At 48.5% G+C, this 20,986-nt stretch overlaps 1 protein-coding gene across 1 annotated transcript in view; it reads left to right on the top strand.

Moving 5' to 3' along the window:
* Nucleotides 1-19,531, top strand: part of SLC8A1 (solute carrier family 8 member A1) — a gene marked incomplete at both ends in the record, with an annotated part of 142,725 nt that extends 123,194 nt beyond the window's left edge. The window contains 6 exons of the mRNA XM_080341886.1: nucleotides 4,969-5,072; nucleotides 8,100-8,117; nucleotides 9,846-9,976; nucleotides 11,129-11,228; nucleotides 16,452-16,727; nucleotides 19,155-19,531. Coding sequence (XP_080198012.1) covers nucleotides 4,969-5,072; nucleotides 8,100-8,117; nucleotides 9,846-9,976; nucleotides 11,129-11,228; nucleotides 16,452-16,727; nucleotides 19,155-19,531 — 1,006 coding nt within the window. The remainder of the gene's footprint in view (nucleotides 1-4,968; nucleotides 5,073-8,099; nucleotides 8,118-9,845; nucleotides 9,977-11,128; nucleotides 11,229-16,451; nucleotides 16,728-19,154) is intronic.
* Between the last annotated feature and the right edge of the window lie 1,455 nt (nucleotides 19,532-20,986).

Below are 20,986 nucleotides of genomic sequence, written 5' to 3'. Positions count from 1 at the left end.
GAGCAATTTCTGGTACAGAAATGCGGACAGCTGGATGTGCTGTGGATGCCCCTAGCCTTCATGCCAGAGCAGGGCTCTTCAGCTCAGGCAAGATGGACTCAACACCAATGGAAGGAAAATGCCGGCAGCAGTAGTGGTTTGCTGCAAACTTGCCCCATGGTTTCACTGAGAGTCCCTGCAGCAGGCAAGGAGGAGGACAGGAGATGTGCCAAGCATGGTGGTTCAGGCCAATGCACAGCCTGGCTCAGCAGAGAAACCTCTAGCCCCATGCACTTGAATCTGTTGGAGAGATGCTCCAGAAATTGCTCTTTCCCACTAGTAGTGTGATCGAGAGACAAGGCAGGAAAAAAAGTATTCCAGTTTTTTCAAGGGCTGTGGTGTTGCACACTCATGGGGTCTTGAGTGTTTGGCTTAAATACTTATCTCCTAGAGATGTTAGATTATGGCAGAAACACCACTTTCATCCTCAAATCAAAGCACATTCTAGACCTCTTTGAGGATTTGAGGAACAGCTTGGAAACACCATCTGGATTGACACCAGATTCACGTGAGGGGAAGAAAATGTGTAATGTTTTAGAGGCTGCTTTAATCTTCTGGTTTTCTCTTCTGTTTCTTTCTCCCTCTGGTGGATTTGGGACTCCTGGTTTCTGGCCTTGCAGTGACTCAGCAGTGGGGGTTTCAGGGTGCTGTACAGTGTCCCTTTTGTTTTCTGTTTACACAAGCACTATCACCTCTTCTGCTGAAAGAACCTATGAACCATAGGAGAGATTTTAAATGCAAATTTCAGTATGTACTTGCACTGTCAGGATTTTGTGTCTCAGCATACTTCATCCCACTGTGTCTAGCTGGGGAAACCAAGGGGCAGACATCTCAGCTGCTGCACTCAGTGCTGCAGACCACATCGCTCCCTGAGCCTCAGCAAACTGTCCTGGCTCTGCCCAGTGGCCCTGCTCTGCCCCATTCACACCATGTATTTTAATGCAAGAAAATCAGCCTTTCACAGTATGTGTATGGCTGGAAAAAAAAAAAAAAAAGGACTGCAGGCAACAGGCTTGCAAACTTTGCTAAGCTGGACACTGACTGCAGCAGGAGCACAGGACTAGGTGAGGCCACCAGGAAAATGGGCTGCAATCCACAGCTTGCTCGGACAGCCACATGCCTGCTGGGTGCTGCTCACATTGTCACTGCCAGTACTACCCAGAAAATCTCTGCCTAGGAGAGGAATGAGAAGTAGAGACCATGTCAGAGGATCCAGCAAGAACAGAGTGTCATCAGTGCACATCCCAGATTCCTGTAGGAAGCAACCCTTACTCTAATGCACAACAAAAGCCGCAGTTGCGTGACCTTCCTTCTCTGCTGGTCAAACCCTGCCGCATGGCAATGTGCATGGGAGACCCTGTGGAGGGGCTTTGCAGTGGGCAAAAGGCAGGGCAATGGAGATCAGGCATGCTCTAAAGACAGCCTGTGCTATCCTCACGTACTTGCTGTTTCTCAGATGTCATCTCAGACATCATTAGGAAGAAGATTTTGTCTGGGATTGGAGCCTCATCTCAGGGACAAATTTGCCTCAGTAGTTCTTGCTGATTGTAGCTTCATCCATAGAGCAGACTTGCCATTTCATTTGTTCCTCTCACCCTTTTTCCCAACAGCCTTGTACAGCAGAAACAGCAGCAGTGCATATGTCTACCCAACACAGAGCACTTGCTTGCACCCTGGAATGGTCACTTGGAAAAGTGCATAACAGCAGCAGCTGCTGGCAGTGGCACTTTAAGCCCCAAGGAATTCCTATTAGTCTTGGGTATAAACATTAGGAACAGTTTTTTTAATTGGCACCCAGGTGTCTTTTTGTGAGAAAGAATAATTTTGTGGGGCTTTGAGGAATGCCACACATAGCAAGCCAGAGCACACCCTTAGGAAGTTTACATCTTAGTATCTCTACTGCCTTCAGAATTTATGAAAGCAGCTTTTAAAATTAATTTTTCTGATAATGGCTTTTTTTCATACATGGGAGGAGGGTGTGGTGTAAATTTTAATGGCAGTTTTCAGGAAAAACATTGATTTTGTTAGTAATGCTTTTGAAATTGTGCCATTCTGTTAATTCTGTCAGGTCCTCTTTGATAGCTTGGCTCAGAGCATTTTTGTATCCTTCATTAACTCATCAAAACAAGATCAACTGTGTGCTTGGTAACCGTTTTTCCTATATACAAACTATTGCAGCAATAATTATAAACAGAACAAATTATTACAGATATTCATTATCAAATACAATTACACTGAGCCATAGAATCATAGAATCATAAAATAGTCTGGGTGCTGCATTGTTACACTTTTCACAGCCATTGCTTGCTCTTGAGTAAATGGTTTCATTATAGGCATGAAGGGCAAACTTAATATACTTCTGACTCAAAGCAAACAGCACAAGAAATCATCCTGGCTTTTCCTCCAAGTGCTTGGCAGTATTTGCTCTGAATGAGAATAAAATGTCCACTCTGGTGTCAAATACTTCTCAGCTTAACAGAGGGGCTCTGGGTGGCAGTACATATGTGCAAGAAGGGGAGAAAGCCAGAAATTATGGCAGCATGTCCTGAATTTCACTCCCTTAGTGAGTGGCTTTCTTCCATGTTGATGGGTTTTCAGTGCTGGGACCTGCCAGGAACAGCAGATCCTCCTTAATCGTACATTAGACCAGCCTCGGGGATGCTCCAATTTGTGCTGGCTGCCCATGGAAGCACAGAGGAACCAGCGATGGGACAAGAGGTGTTTCTTCAAAGGATGGGACAGACAGGCTTGGGCAGGAGGAGAATGACTGGGAAGCTTATTTAAGCAAGAGTATTCACAGAAGGGTAATCATGGAGGAAGAGCAAACCCAGCCAGAAGGTCGGCAGCAAGCAGAGGGCTACAGATAGTCACTGCATTGCCATTTTATTTCTTGTTATTATTGCTTTCCTATTTCTCCAGGGAGACCTTATAGCAGCCTTCTGGTACCCAAACCAGGCCTACAAGAAAGCTGGAGAGAGACTTTTTACAAGGGCATGTAGTGATAGGACAAGGGTTTATGGCTTTAAACTGAATGAGGGTAGATTTAGATTAGATATTAGGAAGAAATTCGGTGAGGCACCGAAACAGGTTGCCCTGGAAGTGTTCAGCGCTAGACTGGATGGGGCTCTGAGGAACATGGCCTAGTGGAAGGTGTCCCCATGCACGGCAGAGGGGTTGGAATTAGATGCCCTTTAAGGTCCCTTCCAACCCAAACCATTCTATAGTACTATGATTCTTTGATCCACATCTGGGACAAGGTCAGAGCCAGTAGGTTGTCCACTCCTGGCAGCAATGCCAGACATATGTGACAGTGAGCAGGATGCTCCAGGTGGGAGCAGGGGTTGCTAGATTTCTGCCTCCTTATCTTTTCTTTCAAGGGCTTTGCACTGTAAGAAAAAACGCAGCAGTCTCCCTGACATGCTGGAGCACCTTGTACCCCAGGGGTTTGGTCAACTTCTGGCAAGCAGCTTCCAGTTGGGTGTTTCTGGGCTACTTACGTGAGACCCTGAAAAGAACTGGAAAAGTTCCATGCTATTTTTTTTTCCTTGCAAAGCAATTCATTCATTCAATTTTCACCATATTGGGTGCCCCAAGGAACAACTCTCTATGCTGCTGGCCACAGTCTCCTGCAAGATTTTCACCCTTCATGGTGCATTCTTTGCGGCTGTGCTCTGAGCAGGGGCTCTGCCTTTGGACCTGCCCTGCTAATGCCACAGTGGCAATTCGGTAACCCTGGGCCATGTGAGAAGAGAGACTTGCTACATGACTCTTAAACATTTGAGGCTTGGAGAAGGATGTGCTGCTTGCAAAGGAAAATTTAAAAGTCAAATCTCACCATCAGTGAAGCTTTCCTTCAACCTGTTCTGACGAGAAAGACTGTTGCTCCCTTATGTTCCCCCTCCACAAAGTCCTACCTCTAGCATCCCTTTCGATCTTGTGAACTCGAGCCTCCAAAGACCAAACTGAGCAGCTGATCATGATGTGCATGGATCTGCTGTGCCTGGTGAGACAGAGCCTTCTCCACGTGCAGAGGCAGGTTTAAGCAGTGTGTCGAGCTTTCAGGGCCTTGGTGGTTCCCAGTGCTTGTGCTGGGAGCCTGTGAGGTGTGTGCAAGCTGCCAAGGGGTTGTTCCGCACCCTGGGTTTTTTGAAAGGGTCATGTCTTGCCGACCCCAAGCTGAGGCACCTCTGAGAGAGGCTGGTCCAGGCTACGCCATGTCCAGCCATGGTCTCTGTCTATGTGGAGGACAATGGCATCCTGCGAGCTGCTGACTCTCTGACCCTGTGGCCCATGCTCACTCTGAGCCAATCTCGACCCGTCAGCTCCTGCCATTTGCTTTCAGCTGTGCTGCCTCTCCAGCCTGTGCTACTAAATCCACTGTTTTCTGTCCACAGTCTCCTTCTCCTGCCATTTCTACCCTCCTCCTCTCCCTGTCTCCCCCCCTTCCTTTCCCCCCCCTTACTCTTGAATCTCTATTTCTTCTTCTCTGTTCCAGCAAAACGATATCAATCAAGGTGATAGATGATGAGGAGTATGAGAAAAACAAGACCTTCTTCCTAGAGATTGGGGAGCCCCGACTGGTGGAGATGAGTGAGAAGAAAGGTGGGGGATGTGCTCTGGGGCTGAGCCCAGCCTGTGTGTCCCTGTCTGGCTCACTCATGCGTAGCACCTGCAACACTGAGCTCACATCTCCAATGCCTATGGAAAAGGGCAGGAGGGAGGAGGCTTCCCAACCCCCCTGAACTCAGTCTTTCCCCAACCCACCAAGGGTGGTGGAGATTCTCCTGCCCTTCCCCATATGCCCCAGGGGGGATGTGCAGTCGCTTCCCCCCACCTGACCATCTCCAGCACCACGGCATCCAGGTGGACGTGAACTGCATGCGTGTGTGATGCCAATCATGTGTTTGCCTTTGTCTTGTGTTCCCACAGGAAATTCATTACCCTTAGAGTACTTGACCGTGAGGAGTATGAGAAAGAGTGCAGTTTCTTCCTTGTGCTTGGGGACCCGGTGTGGCTACGACGAGGAGTGAAAGGTGTGAGAGTAAAACCAGACCAGCTCTTGAGACGCTTCCGTCTGCTTTCTCTGTGTCTCTCTACTCTCACACTCCTTTCTCCTCGCACTTTGGCTCCTGGCCATTTTGCCCTCCCTCCTTTAAAGCCTGGCCACTGCACCTTTTTTGCTCTGTTTTCTTTCCTGTTTCTTTTTGGGAGGACTCCATCTCACTCACAAGGGCCCCCCGGGAGCAAGATGTGCTCCCAGGAAGGCCCTGAAGCACCTGGGCAGGGGACATTGAGTATTACCAGCCCCCAGAAACATTTCAAGAGTGCTGCCCTGCCAGGCTGCAGCTGCACCTTCATTTAATCGAGTAGAAAATGCAGTCTCGGGAAGTAAAAAGGTGACGCTGCATCATTTTTATTGTAAGATAAAACAGACTTCACTGAAATAAAAGGCATGGCCAGAGCAGTAATTTTGGCCTTTTTATACTGGCAAAAGGCTCTGAGTATAGCTGAGAATCATGGCATAAGCAGGTAATACTATGAGATGCAATCAATCTAGGAGAAATCAGGTTATACTCAAATAGTTTCATGGCTCTGCACTGGGTAATAGCTCCTCATAGGAATAATAAAAACAATTTCGTCTTTCATCATATAAAATAAAAACACTTCTAAACCAACTGCAAACCTTCCAAAAAAAGATAAAGTTCACTTATTTTTCCATGCATTCTTTCTGCTAGGAAATTAAGTGAAAATTAATGGCAACAGCTAATTCTGAACACTATTAGTGACTGAGCAAGAAGCAGTTTCAGAGTTACTTAAGATAATTAGTTGCCCTACAACAGACCCTTATTAAAGCCTTTGTAAAAAATTGGCAGCAGTATTTGGTCTGTCTGCCTTGGAGCTGCTTTCTAATTTCTGGGACATAAGCTCTCCCTTCAGCAGGCATGGGTTGTAATATATTATTTGTTCAGGACAGAGAGGCCCCCCAGAGGTCCCCCATGCTGAGAGAGGACATGCTCTTGTATTTCAGGCTGAAAACACATCAGGCAGCGATGCCATGTTCCCCTTCACCACAGGTGCCACCTAGGTCAGCTGCATTGTCCCCTCCATTGGATTTACTGTCAGTTTATGTGACTAAGTAGCAGAAGCAGGGATGAAAAACCAGACACACTGGCATGTCCCAGGCTCTGCAGGTAGGATTTGTACCATGAAACAGTGCTGGTGGCATCTATGGAGCATAGCTGGTGTTGCTAGGATAAAGTGACACATAGACGACTCCACCCAGCAACTCTGGCTTTGGCCAGTGTCACAGGGACCAATGTGGGCTCAGTCTTGCAAGTCTGGCGAAAGCAAACACGCTTTCCAGGAGTCAAGGTTGAGAATCACGATACCAACTCATAAGACCCCAGCTGAAATTTTTTATTAAAAATAAAAGGAAAAGGAAAGAAATTTCTTAATCTTCCTGGTCACAAAGATAATTGAGGAGACTCAAAAGAAGCTCAACTTTGTAAATTCACTAGATGGAAGGCAAGTCTATTTGCTGTTTTGGCCATGCAATGATTTTTTTTAAACACAGTTTTTGTGCTTAGTTTTGTACAAGAGGCAGTGAGGTGGGGTGAGAAGTATGCTTAGCACCCTGGAGACAAGATCATCTCTGAAATGTCACCCTTGGGCCATGTAGCCTTGGTGTGATCCATGCCATGGGGGCCAGAGACCCACCAGTGCTCTAAGGGAGTGGCTTTTTATTTTGTTTTGGAGACCTAAAATTTTGAACAAGATCCTTGAGCCAAGCCTTGCCACAGACTTTTCTACTCCGATTGCATAGGCCAGAAGAGCAGCTGTCTGCTGGAGCTATTGCTCCTCATTAGGCAGCTGGAGGAGGTCAAAGCCAGTAGCCGCTGCACATATTGTGTCCTCCCCCGGGGCAGAACTACCTCCGAGACCAATGGAAGATCTTGCACATAAAATTCAAAGGGGAAAAATGAATTTTTGGTGTGTGATTTTTAATCCCATGTCCACCCCACATTTGCAATAATTTTTATTTTAAATCCACAGTCCCATTAAATGTTTCTGTTCCTTTATTTTTAGTGCCTTTCTCTAAACACTAATAGTGTCCTGCAGCTTTACAGATCTGAAATCTCTGTCCTGGGATCTGGAGTCTTTCTGTGGATATCTCTTTTAATTTCATTATTCATTTACTTTTCTTCTTCTGTGTTTGTCTCTGTCTGTCTCCTCCACAGCCCTGTTGTTGAATGAGCTTGGTAAGCGCGCATTCATTTTTCTTTTCCATTTTTCCAGTTTGTCTGTGAGACAATTGATTTTGTTTGACATTTTTCTTTGCTCACAGCATTCTCTTTTAGGGTGGTCAGCACTATTTATGTAAGATGAGGTATCTAATGCCACATCTTACCTCGGAGTAGGGCCCCAAAGTCACTAACGTTAATGAGTGCCCGCTGTGCCGAGGAGCATTTATCGGGAGCAGCACTGTTACAGCCATAGTAAACCCGCCAACACCCCGAGTTTCAAACCTGCACCCTGCAAATTAACCCATCGCCTCTTACTCTGGCGTGGCAGAAACAGGATTCCTTGGTGACTTAAGGATGCTTGTGGCTGGACAGGAAAGCTGGCCAACACTTTTTGAAGATGCTGTGCAAACTTTGCCTTTGGTCTTGGGAAGATTTAGAGCCCACCTGGCCTCTGAATTTCTTTGCTGGCCATCTCCAGGATAGGGTGGCCAGGGAGGGAAGCAAAACTACCCTCATTCCCCAAAGCAGCCCCAGGGCAGGCCTACACTGGTTTCACCCACTCCACAGCATATATTAGATACTGTGGGGTTGGCAGCTTGCAGATGTGGGTTGAAGAGTCTGTGTTCATGTCTCTCTGCACTGCCCCTGGGGTGCGTGTCAGGAAGCGGCCCTCCATGCCCATGCCCACAGTCCCTGGCTGGGGAGTAGGAAAGGACCACTGCTTTCCTGTGTGCTGCAGGCTGCCTCTGTTGCTGCGCTGATGCTAACCCTCTCTCTCTCTTTCTCTCTCTCTCTGTCATTTTTGGTTTCATCTAGGTGACTTCACCATCACAGGTATGGACTTCTGCGCTCCCCCCTCCCCCCCTTCCCTCCTCTTAATGGCCATATGCTCACCTTGCTCTTTCCTCTTGGTTTCCTCTTTGCTTTTGTTCTGTCCTGGAGGGAAACTCTGGAAGGGTAAGAAGGCGCCGTCCCGTGGCCCCACTGCCCCAGTCAATCACACTAATGCTGTATACTCTCACAGAGTGCTCTGCCTGCTGCACACAACTAACCCCCTTCCCAGGGAGGGTGAGCTGTCACCTCTGATGTGATAGGCAGGCCCACTCCATCTCTTGGAGCAGGACGGGCTTCTGAACTTGCTCCAGCTGTCCCCTCCCTGCTGCCCACATGGGAGGTGGTCACAGGGCTGTGCAGAGAACAAGGGACCTGTTCCCACTCCCCAGGCAGCAGCCTGAGCACTGCAGGAGCTGCAGGACCCTGTGGCTGCTTCAGGCACACAGATCTTGTCCTTCCCACCAGCAAGACCTGTCAGCAGGGTTTGCTCATCCGTCATTAGCCAGCTGAGAACCTGTCATTAGGCCGAGCACTGCAGGGGAAGAAAGTCCCAGGTCCCGCATGTTGCAGAGCAGCCCCTCAGGAGCCCTGGAAACAATAATTCAGACTAATGAGGCTCTGACCACAAGACTTGTCCCTTTGACCAACAGTAGAAGAACGGCTTTTCTACAGTGTGCTGCTGCCTGTGCAGACAAAGGGCAGCTGGCAAGGGAGCAACACTAACCCTGTGTGAAGTAGGAGTAGATTTTACTAACAGCACAGCAGCAGTTTGCACAGGGCATATGTTCCCTCCTGCTGATCTCCTGCTGATCACTTTGATAGGCAAACCTCTCTTCAGGAAGGTCCAGGCTAGAGATCATCCTCTTCCTCGCACGATGGTCACCATCCAAGGTACCCTCAGCATGATGCCCAAGGGCTGTTGTGGGATATAACACAAACTCACAGGGGTGTTTGGCTACTGACAGTTTAACTCCTGTCTCCAGTGAATCCAGCCCTTCCTGGCCCTGGTGTCCTTCTGCTCATCCCTGGGGCAGACCAGTTCAGTAGGGGTCTGTGCAGGGACAGTAACAAAAACCAGGCTGCCTAGGGCCCCCATGCTCCAAAGGTTGCATAGGTGACAGTGGAAGTGCAGACCTGCTCCATTGCTCTTGTAGTCCCTTCACTGCCTCCTCTCTCAGGTCATGCCCTGTGGATGGCTCCTTGTACCTGTGTGGCCCAGAACTATTTCCTCCAGCCTTACCATCCCAGCAGGACTATCATGTTTTCTGGCTGCCAGCCCCCTCTCCAAGGTAAAGTCCTTCTCAGAAGGAGGCAGAGCCGAGATTTCATATTCATCTCAGCCCTGGGGCTGCTGGCAGCTCTCTCTGGTTGTAACACACTGATGGAAATGTCCTGACCATGCCCCGATGCAGAGCTGGAGAATTGGGAAATGGAGCAGCCTTAGTGATGATCTGTGCCCTCCCAGCATCCCTGCGGCAGCAGGTACAAGGCAGTAAGCTACTCCCCAGCCATGAGGGTAAACTGGACTCCTGAGGCTGGATGAGTTGTAGAGCTCTTGCTAGCTTTTCCCAGCAAAACTACCTTATCTACTGCTACATGACCTCCTTCTCAGCTGCTCTGTCACTCATGCTCCCACCTGGAGGATTCCTGACCTCCTTTCTGATGGACAGCCAGCTCTAGAGAGTGACCACCTGGGCCTGGCTCACCAACGGGCTCTTTGCTTTGCAGAAGACAACGAAGAAAAGCAGCCATTGACCAGCAAGGAGGAGGAAGAGCGTCGAATTGCGGAGATGGGGCGCCCAGTCCTGGGGGAGCACACTAAGCTTGAAATCATCATTGAGGAATCCTATGAGTTCAAGGTACTGTCCACATCATCTGCCCCTGTTCTTCTTCCCCTCTGGCTGGGGACCCTCCTTTTGGGCTTGCGCAGCGTTGACAAGCACATACTAGTGGTATCAGAGCAAAGCAAGGCAGCTCCTGGCATCACAAGGTCTCAGCGCAGGACTCAGGGAGGCTTTTTGAAAGATGGCTGAGCCAAGGCATAATGAAAGGGTGATGGTGGTGGGTTAAAATACAGTCTGCATTCTCGCTCTGTCTATTAGACCACAGCCATGGTCCTTGGGGGATGATCCCAGACTTGCTGTCCCACTCACAGACTGTTTGTGTTTATTATTATATTAGCACATCAATCTGGTGAGACTAGGAGCTGACTGGGCTCTAAAATGCTGCAGGTTGCTTCAAAATATAAGCTCATTCTCACAGTGATGTGCTACACCGAGGTCCTACTTACAGGCAGTATTGAGTGAGGCCCAAGTCTGAGGCTACCAGTATAAAGGGCTGATACCCTAAACACAAGAAATGGATGTGAAACTAAACTGCCGTGAATGCATGTGCCAGACCAAGAGCTGAAAATTGTCCATTTCATTATCTTTTCTATTTTTCTATAGTGTCAATAATAACAGATCACCTTTACTGTGTCACAGCAGTGGCTGCCTCACTCCCATGGTTTTGCTGTGTGTTTTTTGTGCATCTGAGGCACTGCAGCATGGGGGCAGCCCTCAGACTGCCTGCTCAGGAGCATCTCCTGCCCACAGCACCTTCCCTGCTGGCACTGAGCTCTGTCCTCTGAGCAGCACAGAGAGGTAAAGACCAGTTCTGTGAATGGCCCCTGGTCAAGTCCCAGTTAGTACTTTTGAAGCAGTCCAGTAAAAATTCTTCCCAAGACATTGGGAACAGGAGCTGTGGCATCTCAGCACTATTTGCTGTTAAACTTCTGCTGAGATGGTTCAAAATCTCATCATGAGCAGGTTTCAAAAGGTCCTTTTGAGCAGCAGTGAGGGGAATTACAAGTACTTACATTTGCTTTCACTGCTGGGGCTCTTGACCTGAAGTTAAAATCCACTAAGTTTTTAATATGAGTGCATGGCTGCAAACACCAGCGCTGGTAGGTTTTAGCCCAGCATCTCCAGCCCAATAGCCTCTAATTCTCTCCTCTGTGTCTCCATTCACAGAATACAGTGGACAAGCTCATTAAGAAGACAAACCTGGCCCTGGTGGTTGGCACAAACAGCTGGAGGGAGCAGTTTATTGAGGCTATTACTGTCAGCGCAGGTGAGTTTGGACCAAGTGAATTACAGTCAACCTCTCTTGTGTCTCGGCCTGGCTGTGCCAATAACACAGAATGTAGTGGAGCAGCATGAGGCAAAACAGGTGGCAGAGTTATTTACAGCTACTGCATAAATAAGACAGCTGATTAAACCTTTTTGTGAGATCAAATTGTCTGATGTGTAGGAAACCTCCTGCATTAAGTGTGCCTTTAGCACCTGGCAGAGAAACACCCTGACTGACCCCCTTCCTTCAGGAATTCCTGCTGCTCCAGCCAGCTGTGGCTGGAGATTTTGGCTCAGCAGCCCAGTAGCTGCAGCAGCACATGAAATCTGTGGTCATATCAGATCATATTTGATCATGTCTTCCCCTTCTTGGAAAATTGCATTTCCCTCAGAAATGCCCTGTTGTACCATTCTCACAGGCGCCAGTGCCATGTTTACCAGTATGCCCAATATAGAATATATTAGCATTCTGACATCTGTAGGAGATGAAAGAAAGGCTCCTTTAGATGTGGTTTTAACAGCTGAAGACACTGTAGTTCACTGGCTGGATGTTACAACCACACAGTCCAGCCCAGGCTGCCTGTGTGCACACATTAGGGCAAAATCAACCAGCTTTTAGATTAAATTACTGAGGAAGGCAATTTGAGTTCATCTGGCCAACTGTGCATTGAAATGCATGGAGGAACACTCACACTTCCTACTTTGAGCTCTGCTGTACAGAGTAAACTCTGCCCAGCACAAAGTAATTAAAAGTGATGGCCATACCATTCACTCTCCACCTCTGAAAATGAGGACAGGACATTGTGCAGCAGCAGCTATCTCCTCAAATTGTGATCCTTCCTCTTGTAGCATAGTTACTCTTAGAGCCTCCAGCCAAAAGCTTCCCATTATTTTGGATACAGCATTAACATGCCATGCAAGACAATCCTTGCTGCAGGTTTTATAGCTAATACCACTAAATTAATCTATGCCAGAATCAATTATTTAATTGCATCCTATATTAAAGCAAAGATAATCTCTGGTACTTGGATCCCATCTCTGTGACACACGTAAAGACTGCAGTTATCTGAAAGCCCTGTTGCGACTGTGTCTTGAATGTACAGCCACCACCAGTGCCAAAAGGATGATTAAAAACTATTCAACAAATGTGGCATATTTTGGTGAACGTGAGCTGTTCCTTGCAGCTGGGGAATAGTAGTTTGTCTTTGAGTTCTCAGCCTACATTTTGGCAGGATTTAGCTGCTCAAGCTTTGTGCTGAGCAAGTTAAAATGCCTTAAACACTGGAATTTGGCTTTTTTTCCCCTGCAGCCCAACACAGAAAGCAGGTGAAAGTCACACATTCCCACTTCAAAATGTAACATACCCCCTAAGAAAAGAAACATTTAAGTGTGGTTTCCCACCCAATGAGCAACTGACAGCAATGTTGGCAGGGAGGCTGAGCTACGGAGCAGGAGGAGGACAGGGCTGCAGAAGGGTAGTGGAGGTGAAGGCGAGACCGTGCCACCCCACACTGGGCACCCCATGCTATCTGTGGGGCTGAGCTGAAGCCTCTCACCCACAGCTGTCTTCAGTGTGTGACCAACAGCCCAGAAAGTTCCTTTCACAGCAAAAACATCCTGACCCTTGTGAGCCTGTACCTGAATGCAACACTTGATCACCATGACCAAGAAGGCCACCAGCATCCTGGCTTATATCAAGAATAGTATTGCCAGCAGGACCAGGGAAGTGATTGTCCTCCTGTACTTGGCACTGGTGAGGCCAAACCTCAAATCCCGTGTTCAGTTTTGGGCTCTTCACTACAAGAAAGACATCGAGGTGCTGGAGAGAGTGCAGAGAAGGGCAACAAAGTTGGTGAGGGGTCTGGAGCACAAGCTTTATGAGGAGCAGCAGAGGGAACTGGGAGAAAAGGAGGCTGAGGGGAGACCTGAAAGGAGGTTGCAGCATGGAGGGTGTTGGTCTCTTCTCCCAAGTATAACAGCAAGTTATACTCCTGCACAGGAGGAAATGGCCTCAAGTTGCACAAAGGGAGGTTTAGGTTGGATATTAGGAAAAGTTTCTTCCTGGAAGGGGTTGTCAGGCATCGGAACAGGCTGCCCAGGAAAGCGGTGGAGTCACCATCCCTGCAGTGTTTAAAAGATGTGTAGTTGAGGTTCTTATGGACATGGTTTAGTGGTGGACTTGGCAGTGTTGGGTTAATGGTTGGACTTGATCTTAAAGGTCTTTTCCAACCACAATGATTCTATGATTCTGTGATTCAACCTCACTCTGCACTTCAACTCACCTTCACAGGATCTGGACAGCTTTTCAAAAGAGAGACATTACTGCTGCTTAACAAAATGATAGACAGATCTGGATGAGTGTTATGACAGTGGCACTCATTCATTTTTCAGTCTATTTTATCATCTCAGTGAAGAGAACCATGACAGTCCTGCTGCCACCATACAGCTAGGGAGAGGATTACAGTGTGAGCACAGCACAGTGTATCCTGCCAGTATCAGCCTTTGTTCAAAAAGCAATAAAAGACAGGCCAGCATAGAGTTCCCAGTCTGAAAAACTGTTCCTTATCTCCATGACAACGAACAGAAATAGGGTATTTATATCTGCCAAAATAACAACACCATGCCGTTTCTGCCAGAGTGAGTTTGAAGCTTTAAAGCCAAGCAACACATGCTTTTCCATCAAGTTATTGTAGAGACATCAAGTTTCCCACTGCCTTTATCTTATGTGTTGGTCTTGATCTGCAAAAGTGATTTGAAGACAAACAATGAGTGCAAAGTTGTACCCCAACAGGGTGCTGAGTTTTACTTTTGCCTGGTTAGTCATGGTTTTATTCAGCTGAATATTGAAAACCTCCAAAGACTATGTCCATCAGCCAGGGTATGTATACCAGAGCTGCACTATCCTCCTAGAGAAGATGTTTCTCCTTATGTAAACATCCAACCTGCAGTTTGTGGCTATTGCCCCTTGTTGTATTATTTGTCAGTGCAGGAGCAAGTTTCAGTCCATCCTCTGTACCTGCCCTCCAGGTCACTGTAGGCTGTTGCTTGGTCCACTCCAACCTCCTCCAAGAGAGCTCCTTCCACCTCTCCCCGTGCGCAACATCCTCCAGGCTCCAATCACCTTGGTGGCCCCACTGAATCCCCTCCAGGTTCACCCCAGCCCTCATGCGGAATGCCACATCCCTTATGTACAGAGAAATAACTGTATTAGAGGCTCCCTCTTGTCATGCTTTCACTACCTCCATTACTACTCTCTCCCTTGCACCTGCATCTCTGCTGAGAGCCTCAAGGATGCAAGCAGAGTGCAAGATTTACATGTACTGGAGCTGAGCCAAATCAAGAGCAGGCTGACTTTTCAGTGGTGCCCAAAGACAGGATCAGGGGCAACAGGCACAGACTGAAACATAGGAGGTTCTATCTAATCTTGAAGATAAAGTCTGATGAAGAGCGGCTGAGGGAACTGGGGCTGTTTAGCCTGGAGAAAAGGAGCCTGAGGGGAGACCTTATCACTGTCTACAACTACCTGAAAGGAGGTTGTAGCATGGAGGGTGTTGGTCTCTTCTCCCAAGTAGCAAGGACAAGAGCAAATGGCCTCAAGCTGCATGAAGGGAGGTTTAGATTGGATATTAGGAAAAACTTCTTCCTGGAAAGGGTTGTCAGGCATTGAAACAGGCTGCCCAAGGAAGTGGTGGAGTCACCATCCCTGGAGGTGTTTAAAAGACACATAGATGAGGTTCTTAGGGACATGGTTTAGTGCCAGCATTGGGTTAATGGATGGACTCAATGATCTTAAAGGTCTTTTCCAACCAAAACTATTCTGTGATTCTGTGTCCCTGTTCATTGCAGAGTGATTGGACCTTTAAATGTCCCTTCCAACCCAAACTATTCTATGATTCTAAGATGTGTTGGGGCAGTGCCAGGGGAAAGGGTCAAAGAAGAAGGGGAGGGGGTCAGGACAAACCAACATCTGCTGAGCTCTTTCCCTGTCACCCACAAGGCAGCTTCTGGGCACAAGCCAGCCTGCATGTTTAGGGGACATGACTGTGGATGCACAACTCCCTGAGAGCCTTTGGGGACACACAGCATCTGGCACTCAGGGTCTGAGAGCCCCCAGGACATCAGGCAGGATGGGCACAAGGACTCACATCCCCAACTCCCTGTTTGTGCTGGAGACCCAGGTCTTGCAAGTGCTGCGGGGACCACAGCCATGAGCAGCAGTGCACTGTGCAGGGCTGAGTGCTCAGCACAGCATGAGGAAAGCCAGGCTCTGACCCACACAATGTGCCTGGTGAGCAAGGATGGGGCCAGGACTGCTGGCAGGCTCATGCTGGGAAAACAACCCCTTCAAGGCATTAACAACAAATCGGTGAGAAGTGAAGCACTGACCTGGATCAGGGACAGAAAATAAAGAGAAGGAGGAAAGTGTATTTTTGTTGTGACAAATGATGCCCCATGGCTGGCTTACAGCCTGGGGTGCTTGACAGCTACCTGGAAAGAGTGCAAATGGAAAAGCGTTTTCATGTGCAGGGGGTGCCCAGTGACCTGGATCAGACCAGACCAAAAGCAACGGGCAGTCAGAGATCATAGGGAGGCACATGAAGGGGCAGATAAATTCAACAGTGGAGGATAATCAGCAGTGATGGACCAGGGAGGTTTTAGGGTAAGTATTCTTCATAGCAGAAAAGGTAAAGCGCCAGAGATAACAGCTCAGCAGCCACCAAAACCAGTTGTCTTTCCAGAGACCTGAAAGCAATCACTGGCACTTGTGAAAAGCAGCTCAAAAAGGGCTTCCTTAGAGGAGTCTCTGTGAAGCACATGTTGCTCTTTGTGGGTTTATCCACCCTGATCAGCTCCAGCCAGCATGAGGCTGGTCATTTTCCACATCTCCCAGGGAAATGGTTCCTGAGCAGGGGCTGAGTCACAGGAAGCACCTGGTAGTTAAACCTAGATCGAGGTGCTGTTGTGAGGCTCTGCATTTTCTGAAGTGCAGGTTGGTTTTCGAGATCAATACCTTTCAACGGTCTCTCTGTGCCATGGGAAGGGGCCAGGAAAGGTCATTGAGACCCTCTGGTGACTGCCCAGAAAATAAGATATTTGGAAGTCAAGGCCTTCTAGAGCCCAAATCGTGAGAGATGGCATTTAGTGGGCTGCAGTATGCATGGGAGCTTTGCCTAACCTCCCCTAGGATGGGTGAGTCTAATCATGCACTGGTGGTTTTCTCCAGGGGAAGATGACGATGACGATGAATGTGGGGAGGAGAAGCTGCCCTCCTGCTTCGACTATGTGATGCACTTTCTGACTGTCTTCTGGAAGGTTCTCTTTGCCTTCGTGCCCCCAACAGACTACTGGAATGGCTGGGCTTGCTTTGTTGTCTCCATCCTCATGATCGGCCTCCTGACAGCTTTCATTGGTGACCTGGCCTCCCATTTTGGCTGCACCATTGGCTTGAAGGACTCAGTCACTGCAGTCGTGTTTGTCGCACTGGGGACATCAGTGCCAGGTAAGGACAACAGCAGGTTTTGTTCTAGAAGTCCATCTCTGCCCAGTCTGGGTTTAGGTTTGGGCTGGGAAAGGTGGGCACAGTGAGGTCCTCAGCTGTGCTCTGCAGGATGCCTGAGGACAGATTTGAGGTGTATGTGGAAGTTGTTTTTCAGTATCAGATGGGCCAGGAGGACTGAACCAGGATGTGGATTCAGTCCCCTGGAAATTATTTCAAGGATCTTCCCCTTGCAAAGACCGTGAAGTAACTATTACTGTGGACTGCCTCCATGGCATCCACTCTCAGAGTTGGAAATTTGTCTTTAATTAAAATGCCACCTGTGGTGGCAGTCCTGTGTTTTCTTTCTGAGCATCTGCTCCTTTAACCTTGCCTCCCAGGTGAGTTAGGTGCAAGTCCATAATCAAAGTGCTCTGCCCAGCATGGACACCTTTGTGTAAGAACACATTCAGCTCTGGTTCATATGGATTGAGGTGAGGTTGCTGATCTGGGGGACCTGCTTGGAATGTGACTTGTGAAGCCCCAGGAAGGCCCCAGCCCCACAAATGGTTGGAGACGTATTTCTGATCAATCAGTCACCCAGCCTCAGAAGAGAGCAGAGACTGAGGACTGACCAGGGAGAGAAATAAAACAGGAGTTTCCATACCTATATGCCACTTTGCCCTGCCAATCCACACTGCCTTGCTGCAACCCAGCTTCCTTTTCTGATAGCACAGCAAAGGGTCTCTCTCAGGGGTGAACCCATGCACTGGAGAGGATGATCCCAGTGACAGGGTTGCTCTGGGAAGTCCCATGTCATCTTGTGTGAGAGGGCCTGTGCCTTTTACACACATTCTTCCATGGGCTGTGCTGGCCAGGCAGGGCCTGGTTCCCAGACAAGGAGCTCTAATGCAACCCAACTACTCCCCATGTCAGTCACACTTACCCTCACCATCCCCAGACTTCCAGTAATCAGCATTTGGGCGCTCGAAGATCTTGAAATTGTCTTAATGCCATCAGAGCTCAAAAAAGAAGCAGTAGAACCAAAAGAAAGAACAGATTTGGGCAAGGAACAGAAGAAGTAGCAATTTTACACCTCTGGCATTTGTAGGCATGAGGTTTGTAGTGCTGTCTCACACCCTTGACAGTGAAAAATCTTCCTTCCTGCTTTTGTGGACAAAAGGTGGCATTTAAGAAGTTCTTTTTTGGATACATTTGGCTACTCTTGTTTGAACTAGCAGATGCTGCCAGACCGTGTTGTGTTAGCTGGGTGCTCGTCAGGCTCCCCCGCACCAGGGAGGTGCAGGGTGCTTTGCGGGAGGCAGACCAGCATCAGATGAATGTGCAGTGAAATCAAGATTGCCAGAAACCTTTCCTGCATTAAAAGCACCACTCAAGCTTGCAGAAGTGCATGTGGTTGTGTGGTTGTTTCCATACCCTGGCAGGTGCTGGCAGGGTGCCCCAGATGTGCCCCAGATCTTCACCAGATGTTCCCCATCCCTCCTCTCCCAGTGGGAGCGGCAGCGCCACAGAGACATCAGCACTGTCCCACAGCCCTGTTACTGTACCAAGGCTTCCTTCCCTCAACAGTCAGATTCATTTCAATTGGAGCTTTTTTTAAAAAAAAAAATAAATAAAGCTGGGTTTATTTCTTTGCTGCAAATGGCCCCTCTCACTGCTTATAGGTGCCCAGCCCCTCCTGTTACATGAAACTGGGTCTTCATGCCAGGTTCACTGGCTCACCTTGAAGCCTTGCTGGGAAGGAGTGTAAAGGAAACTCCGTAGAACTGAAAAAACATAAAATCTGACCTCATAATTTTCTTTTTCTCTTTTGCTACAAGTATTAAAACTGGTGAAGCACCTGGGCAAGCGTACACCCACCTGCATGGTTTTTCCCCATAAGGGGTGAAAGATGATCACTTGTTTACCAAAGTGTCGGGGTCTGCACAAGACACTGGACATTAGTGAGACAAAAGGTTTTGGAGAAACATCATCAAAGCAAACACAGAAACACAAATACAAAACTTCAGGGAACCTGAAGGACAGATACAAACTATTGTGGCTCCCACAAAACTTTTCCAACCTTTTCAGCACTTTTGCAAGTCAACAAATTAGTGAATGTGGAGAAGGGGCCAACACAGTGCAGTACTGGCAAGTGTTGTCTCTTGCTTGAAGCACCGTGGGGCATCTGGGTCCATAATGGGGGATGTCCCATATTTCTGGATGTTGAGATTTCCCTCCTGGGCATTTCTGAACCTAGATTGTCACTCTGACTCCAGCCAGATGTGCCCTTCCTTGGCAGTGCCCACAAAGAGTACTGTACCCTGTCCCCTTACCCTCTATCTTCATTCCCCAAGTGGTGCCATTGACATTTGTCCACAAGACTTGCCTGGTGCTGTCCCTCCTTATCAGCCTGTTTCCTGAGGGTTTTTCTCCACCTTCCCTTTGCAGACACATTTGCCAGCAAAGTAGCAGCGACGCAGGACCAGTACGCAGATGCCTCCATTGGGAACGTCACCGGGAGCAATGCTGTGAACGTTTTCCTGGGCATTGGGGTAGCCTGGTCCATCGCAGCCATCTACCATGCGGCGCACGGACAAGCCTTCCAAGTCTCACCTGGCACCCTGGCCTTCTCTGTCACCCTCTTCACCATTTTTGCTTTTATCAGTGTGGGTGTGCTGCTCTACAGGCGGAGACCGGAGATTGGAGGTGAGCTGGGCGGGCCGCGGACTTCCAAGCTGCTCACATCCTCACTCTTTATTCTCCTCTGGCTCTTGTACATATTCTTCTCATCTCTGGAAGCCTACTGCCACATAAAGGGCTTCTAAAGGGACAATCAGAGATAGTAAATATATATATATCTATATGTATCTATATAGAGTGATATATAGGTATAGATATAGATATAACGCTGTGTATAATGAACAGAAAAAAGAATAAAAGAGATTTGCCATGTTCACACACCTGCTGACGGAAAGCGGCTTTGGAGCATCCTTTGAACTAGGAGGCAGGACCCCAAAGCCAGCAGGACCCCTCCCCAGGCAGCAGCCCTGGCAGGAGCTCCGCAGCAGGGCCCTTTCTGCAACTCTACTGACAAGAGCGGCTGATTGATAGCCATCAAACCCTTCCCCATCGCTCCTTCCCGCCCACTGGCCCCCCCAGGAGGATGGATGCAGAGGCGACCACGGAGCATCCATACAGGGAAGGGCCAGAGTAGCTGGTGAGAAGCAGAGCAGTGGGCAAGGGAAGGAGGGGAAAGTGAGGGTCCTCGTCTCTGACCACCGTCCGCCTGCCTTCGCCACTTGGGACCGTTCCCTCTGGCCCTGTTGGAGAGAAGCGAGAGACCGGACTGAAAACAAGGGGAAACTGGGAGCTTTCTAAAGGATAGAACACAAACCGTTTTCGTCATTGATTTGGGGTTGGTTTTTGTTTTGTTTTGTTTTGGCGTGTGTACAACTAGCATTTCCCTCCCCCCACATGCCTCTCCCTTTCCTCTTCCACACTTCGGGGATGCACAGCTGCAACCTCGTGTCCAGTCTCCTAAGCCAAGGCTGTGCAGAGTGGCGAGGGCTTTCCTCCTGCCTCAGCCGCCTCCTCGGGCATGCTGTCGTGGTACTTGTAACATTTGCATGAATGAAATGAACCCTACCTGTATATAGCATTCTATAGCGATAGTCCTTCCAGCCGTGTGGGTTGATCATTGCAGATACAAGTGTTTTCTTTTCACTGCAATTTTATTTATTTCAGTTAGTTTAGTTTTGCCATAGGGTTTTTGTAAGTTTGCTTGTTTCCTCTTAGTGGGGGTAAAAGGAAGAAAAGATGTCCCTGTTTATTGCTCTGCATGTGGGTCCACGAGAAGCAATAACAGCCACATAGATGTAGATTTTCAGGGGAGGAAAACCCACATCCCAGAAACTGCAGGCTCGTCCTCCCATGTGGACGGGGTCCCGCCCACAGTGGCCAGTCCATGACATGCTGAAGTTGGTGTGAAGCCTCCAGCATCCACAGGTTTCACACAAGGTCTCAGGGAGCCCAAGGTGGATGAGCACAGCACATCACCTGCCTCTGCCTCTGTAGCCTGTGGCTGCCTCAAAACCCCCTTGGCTCCCTGCTGTTCCCTGTGTCCCCAGGGTCTAGTGACAGCTTCTGCTTCTGAGCGCTAAGCCATCAGGATCAGTCCACAAAGCTGGTCCTTTCCCACAGCCATTTGGAGGTAGAATAATTCAGCATAAGGGCTGAAGGGCCATAAGGAGATCTCCCACATTGCTGAGCGTAACTGGGAA

The sequence above is a fragment of the Nesoenas mayeri genome, assembly GCF_963082525.1.
Source record: "Nesoenas mayeri genome assembly, chromosome: 3".
In the NCBI taxonomy this organism is placed as follows: domain Eukaryota; kingdom Metazoa; phylum Chordata; class Aves; order Columbiformes; family Columbidae; genus Nesoenas; species Nesoenas mayeri.
This window is presented reverse-complemented; position numbering and strand designations above follow the sequence as displayed.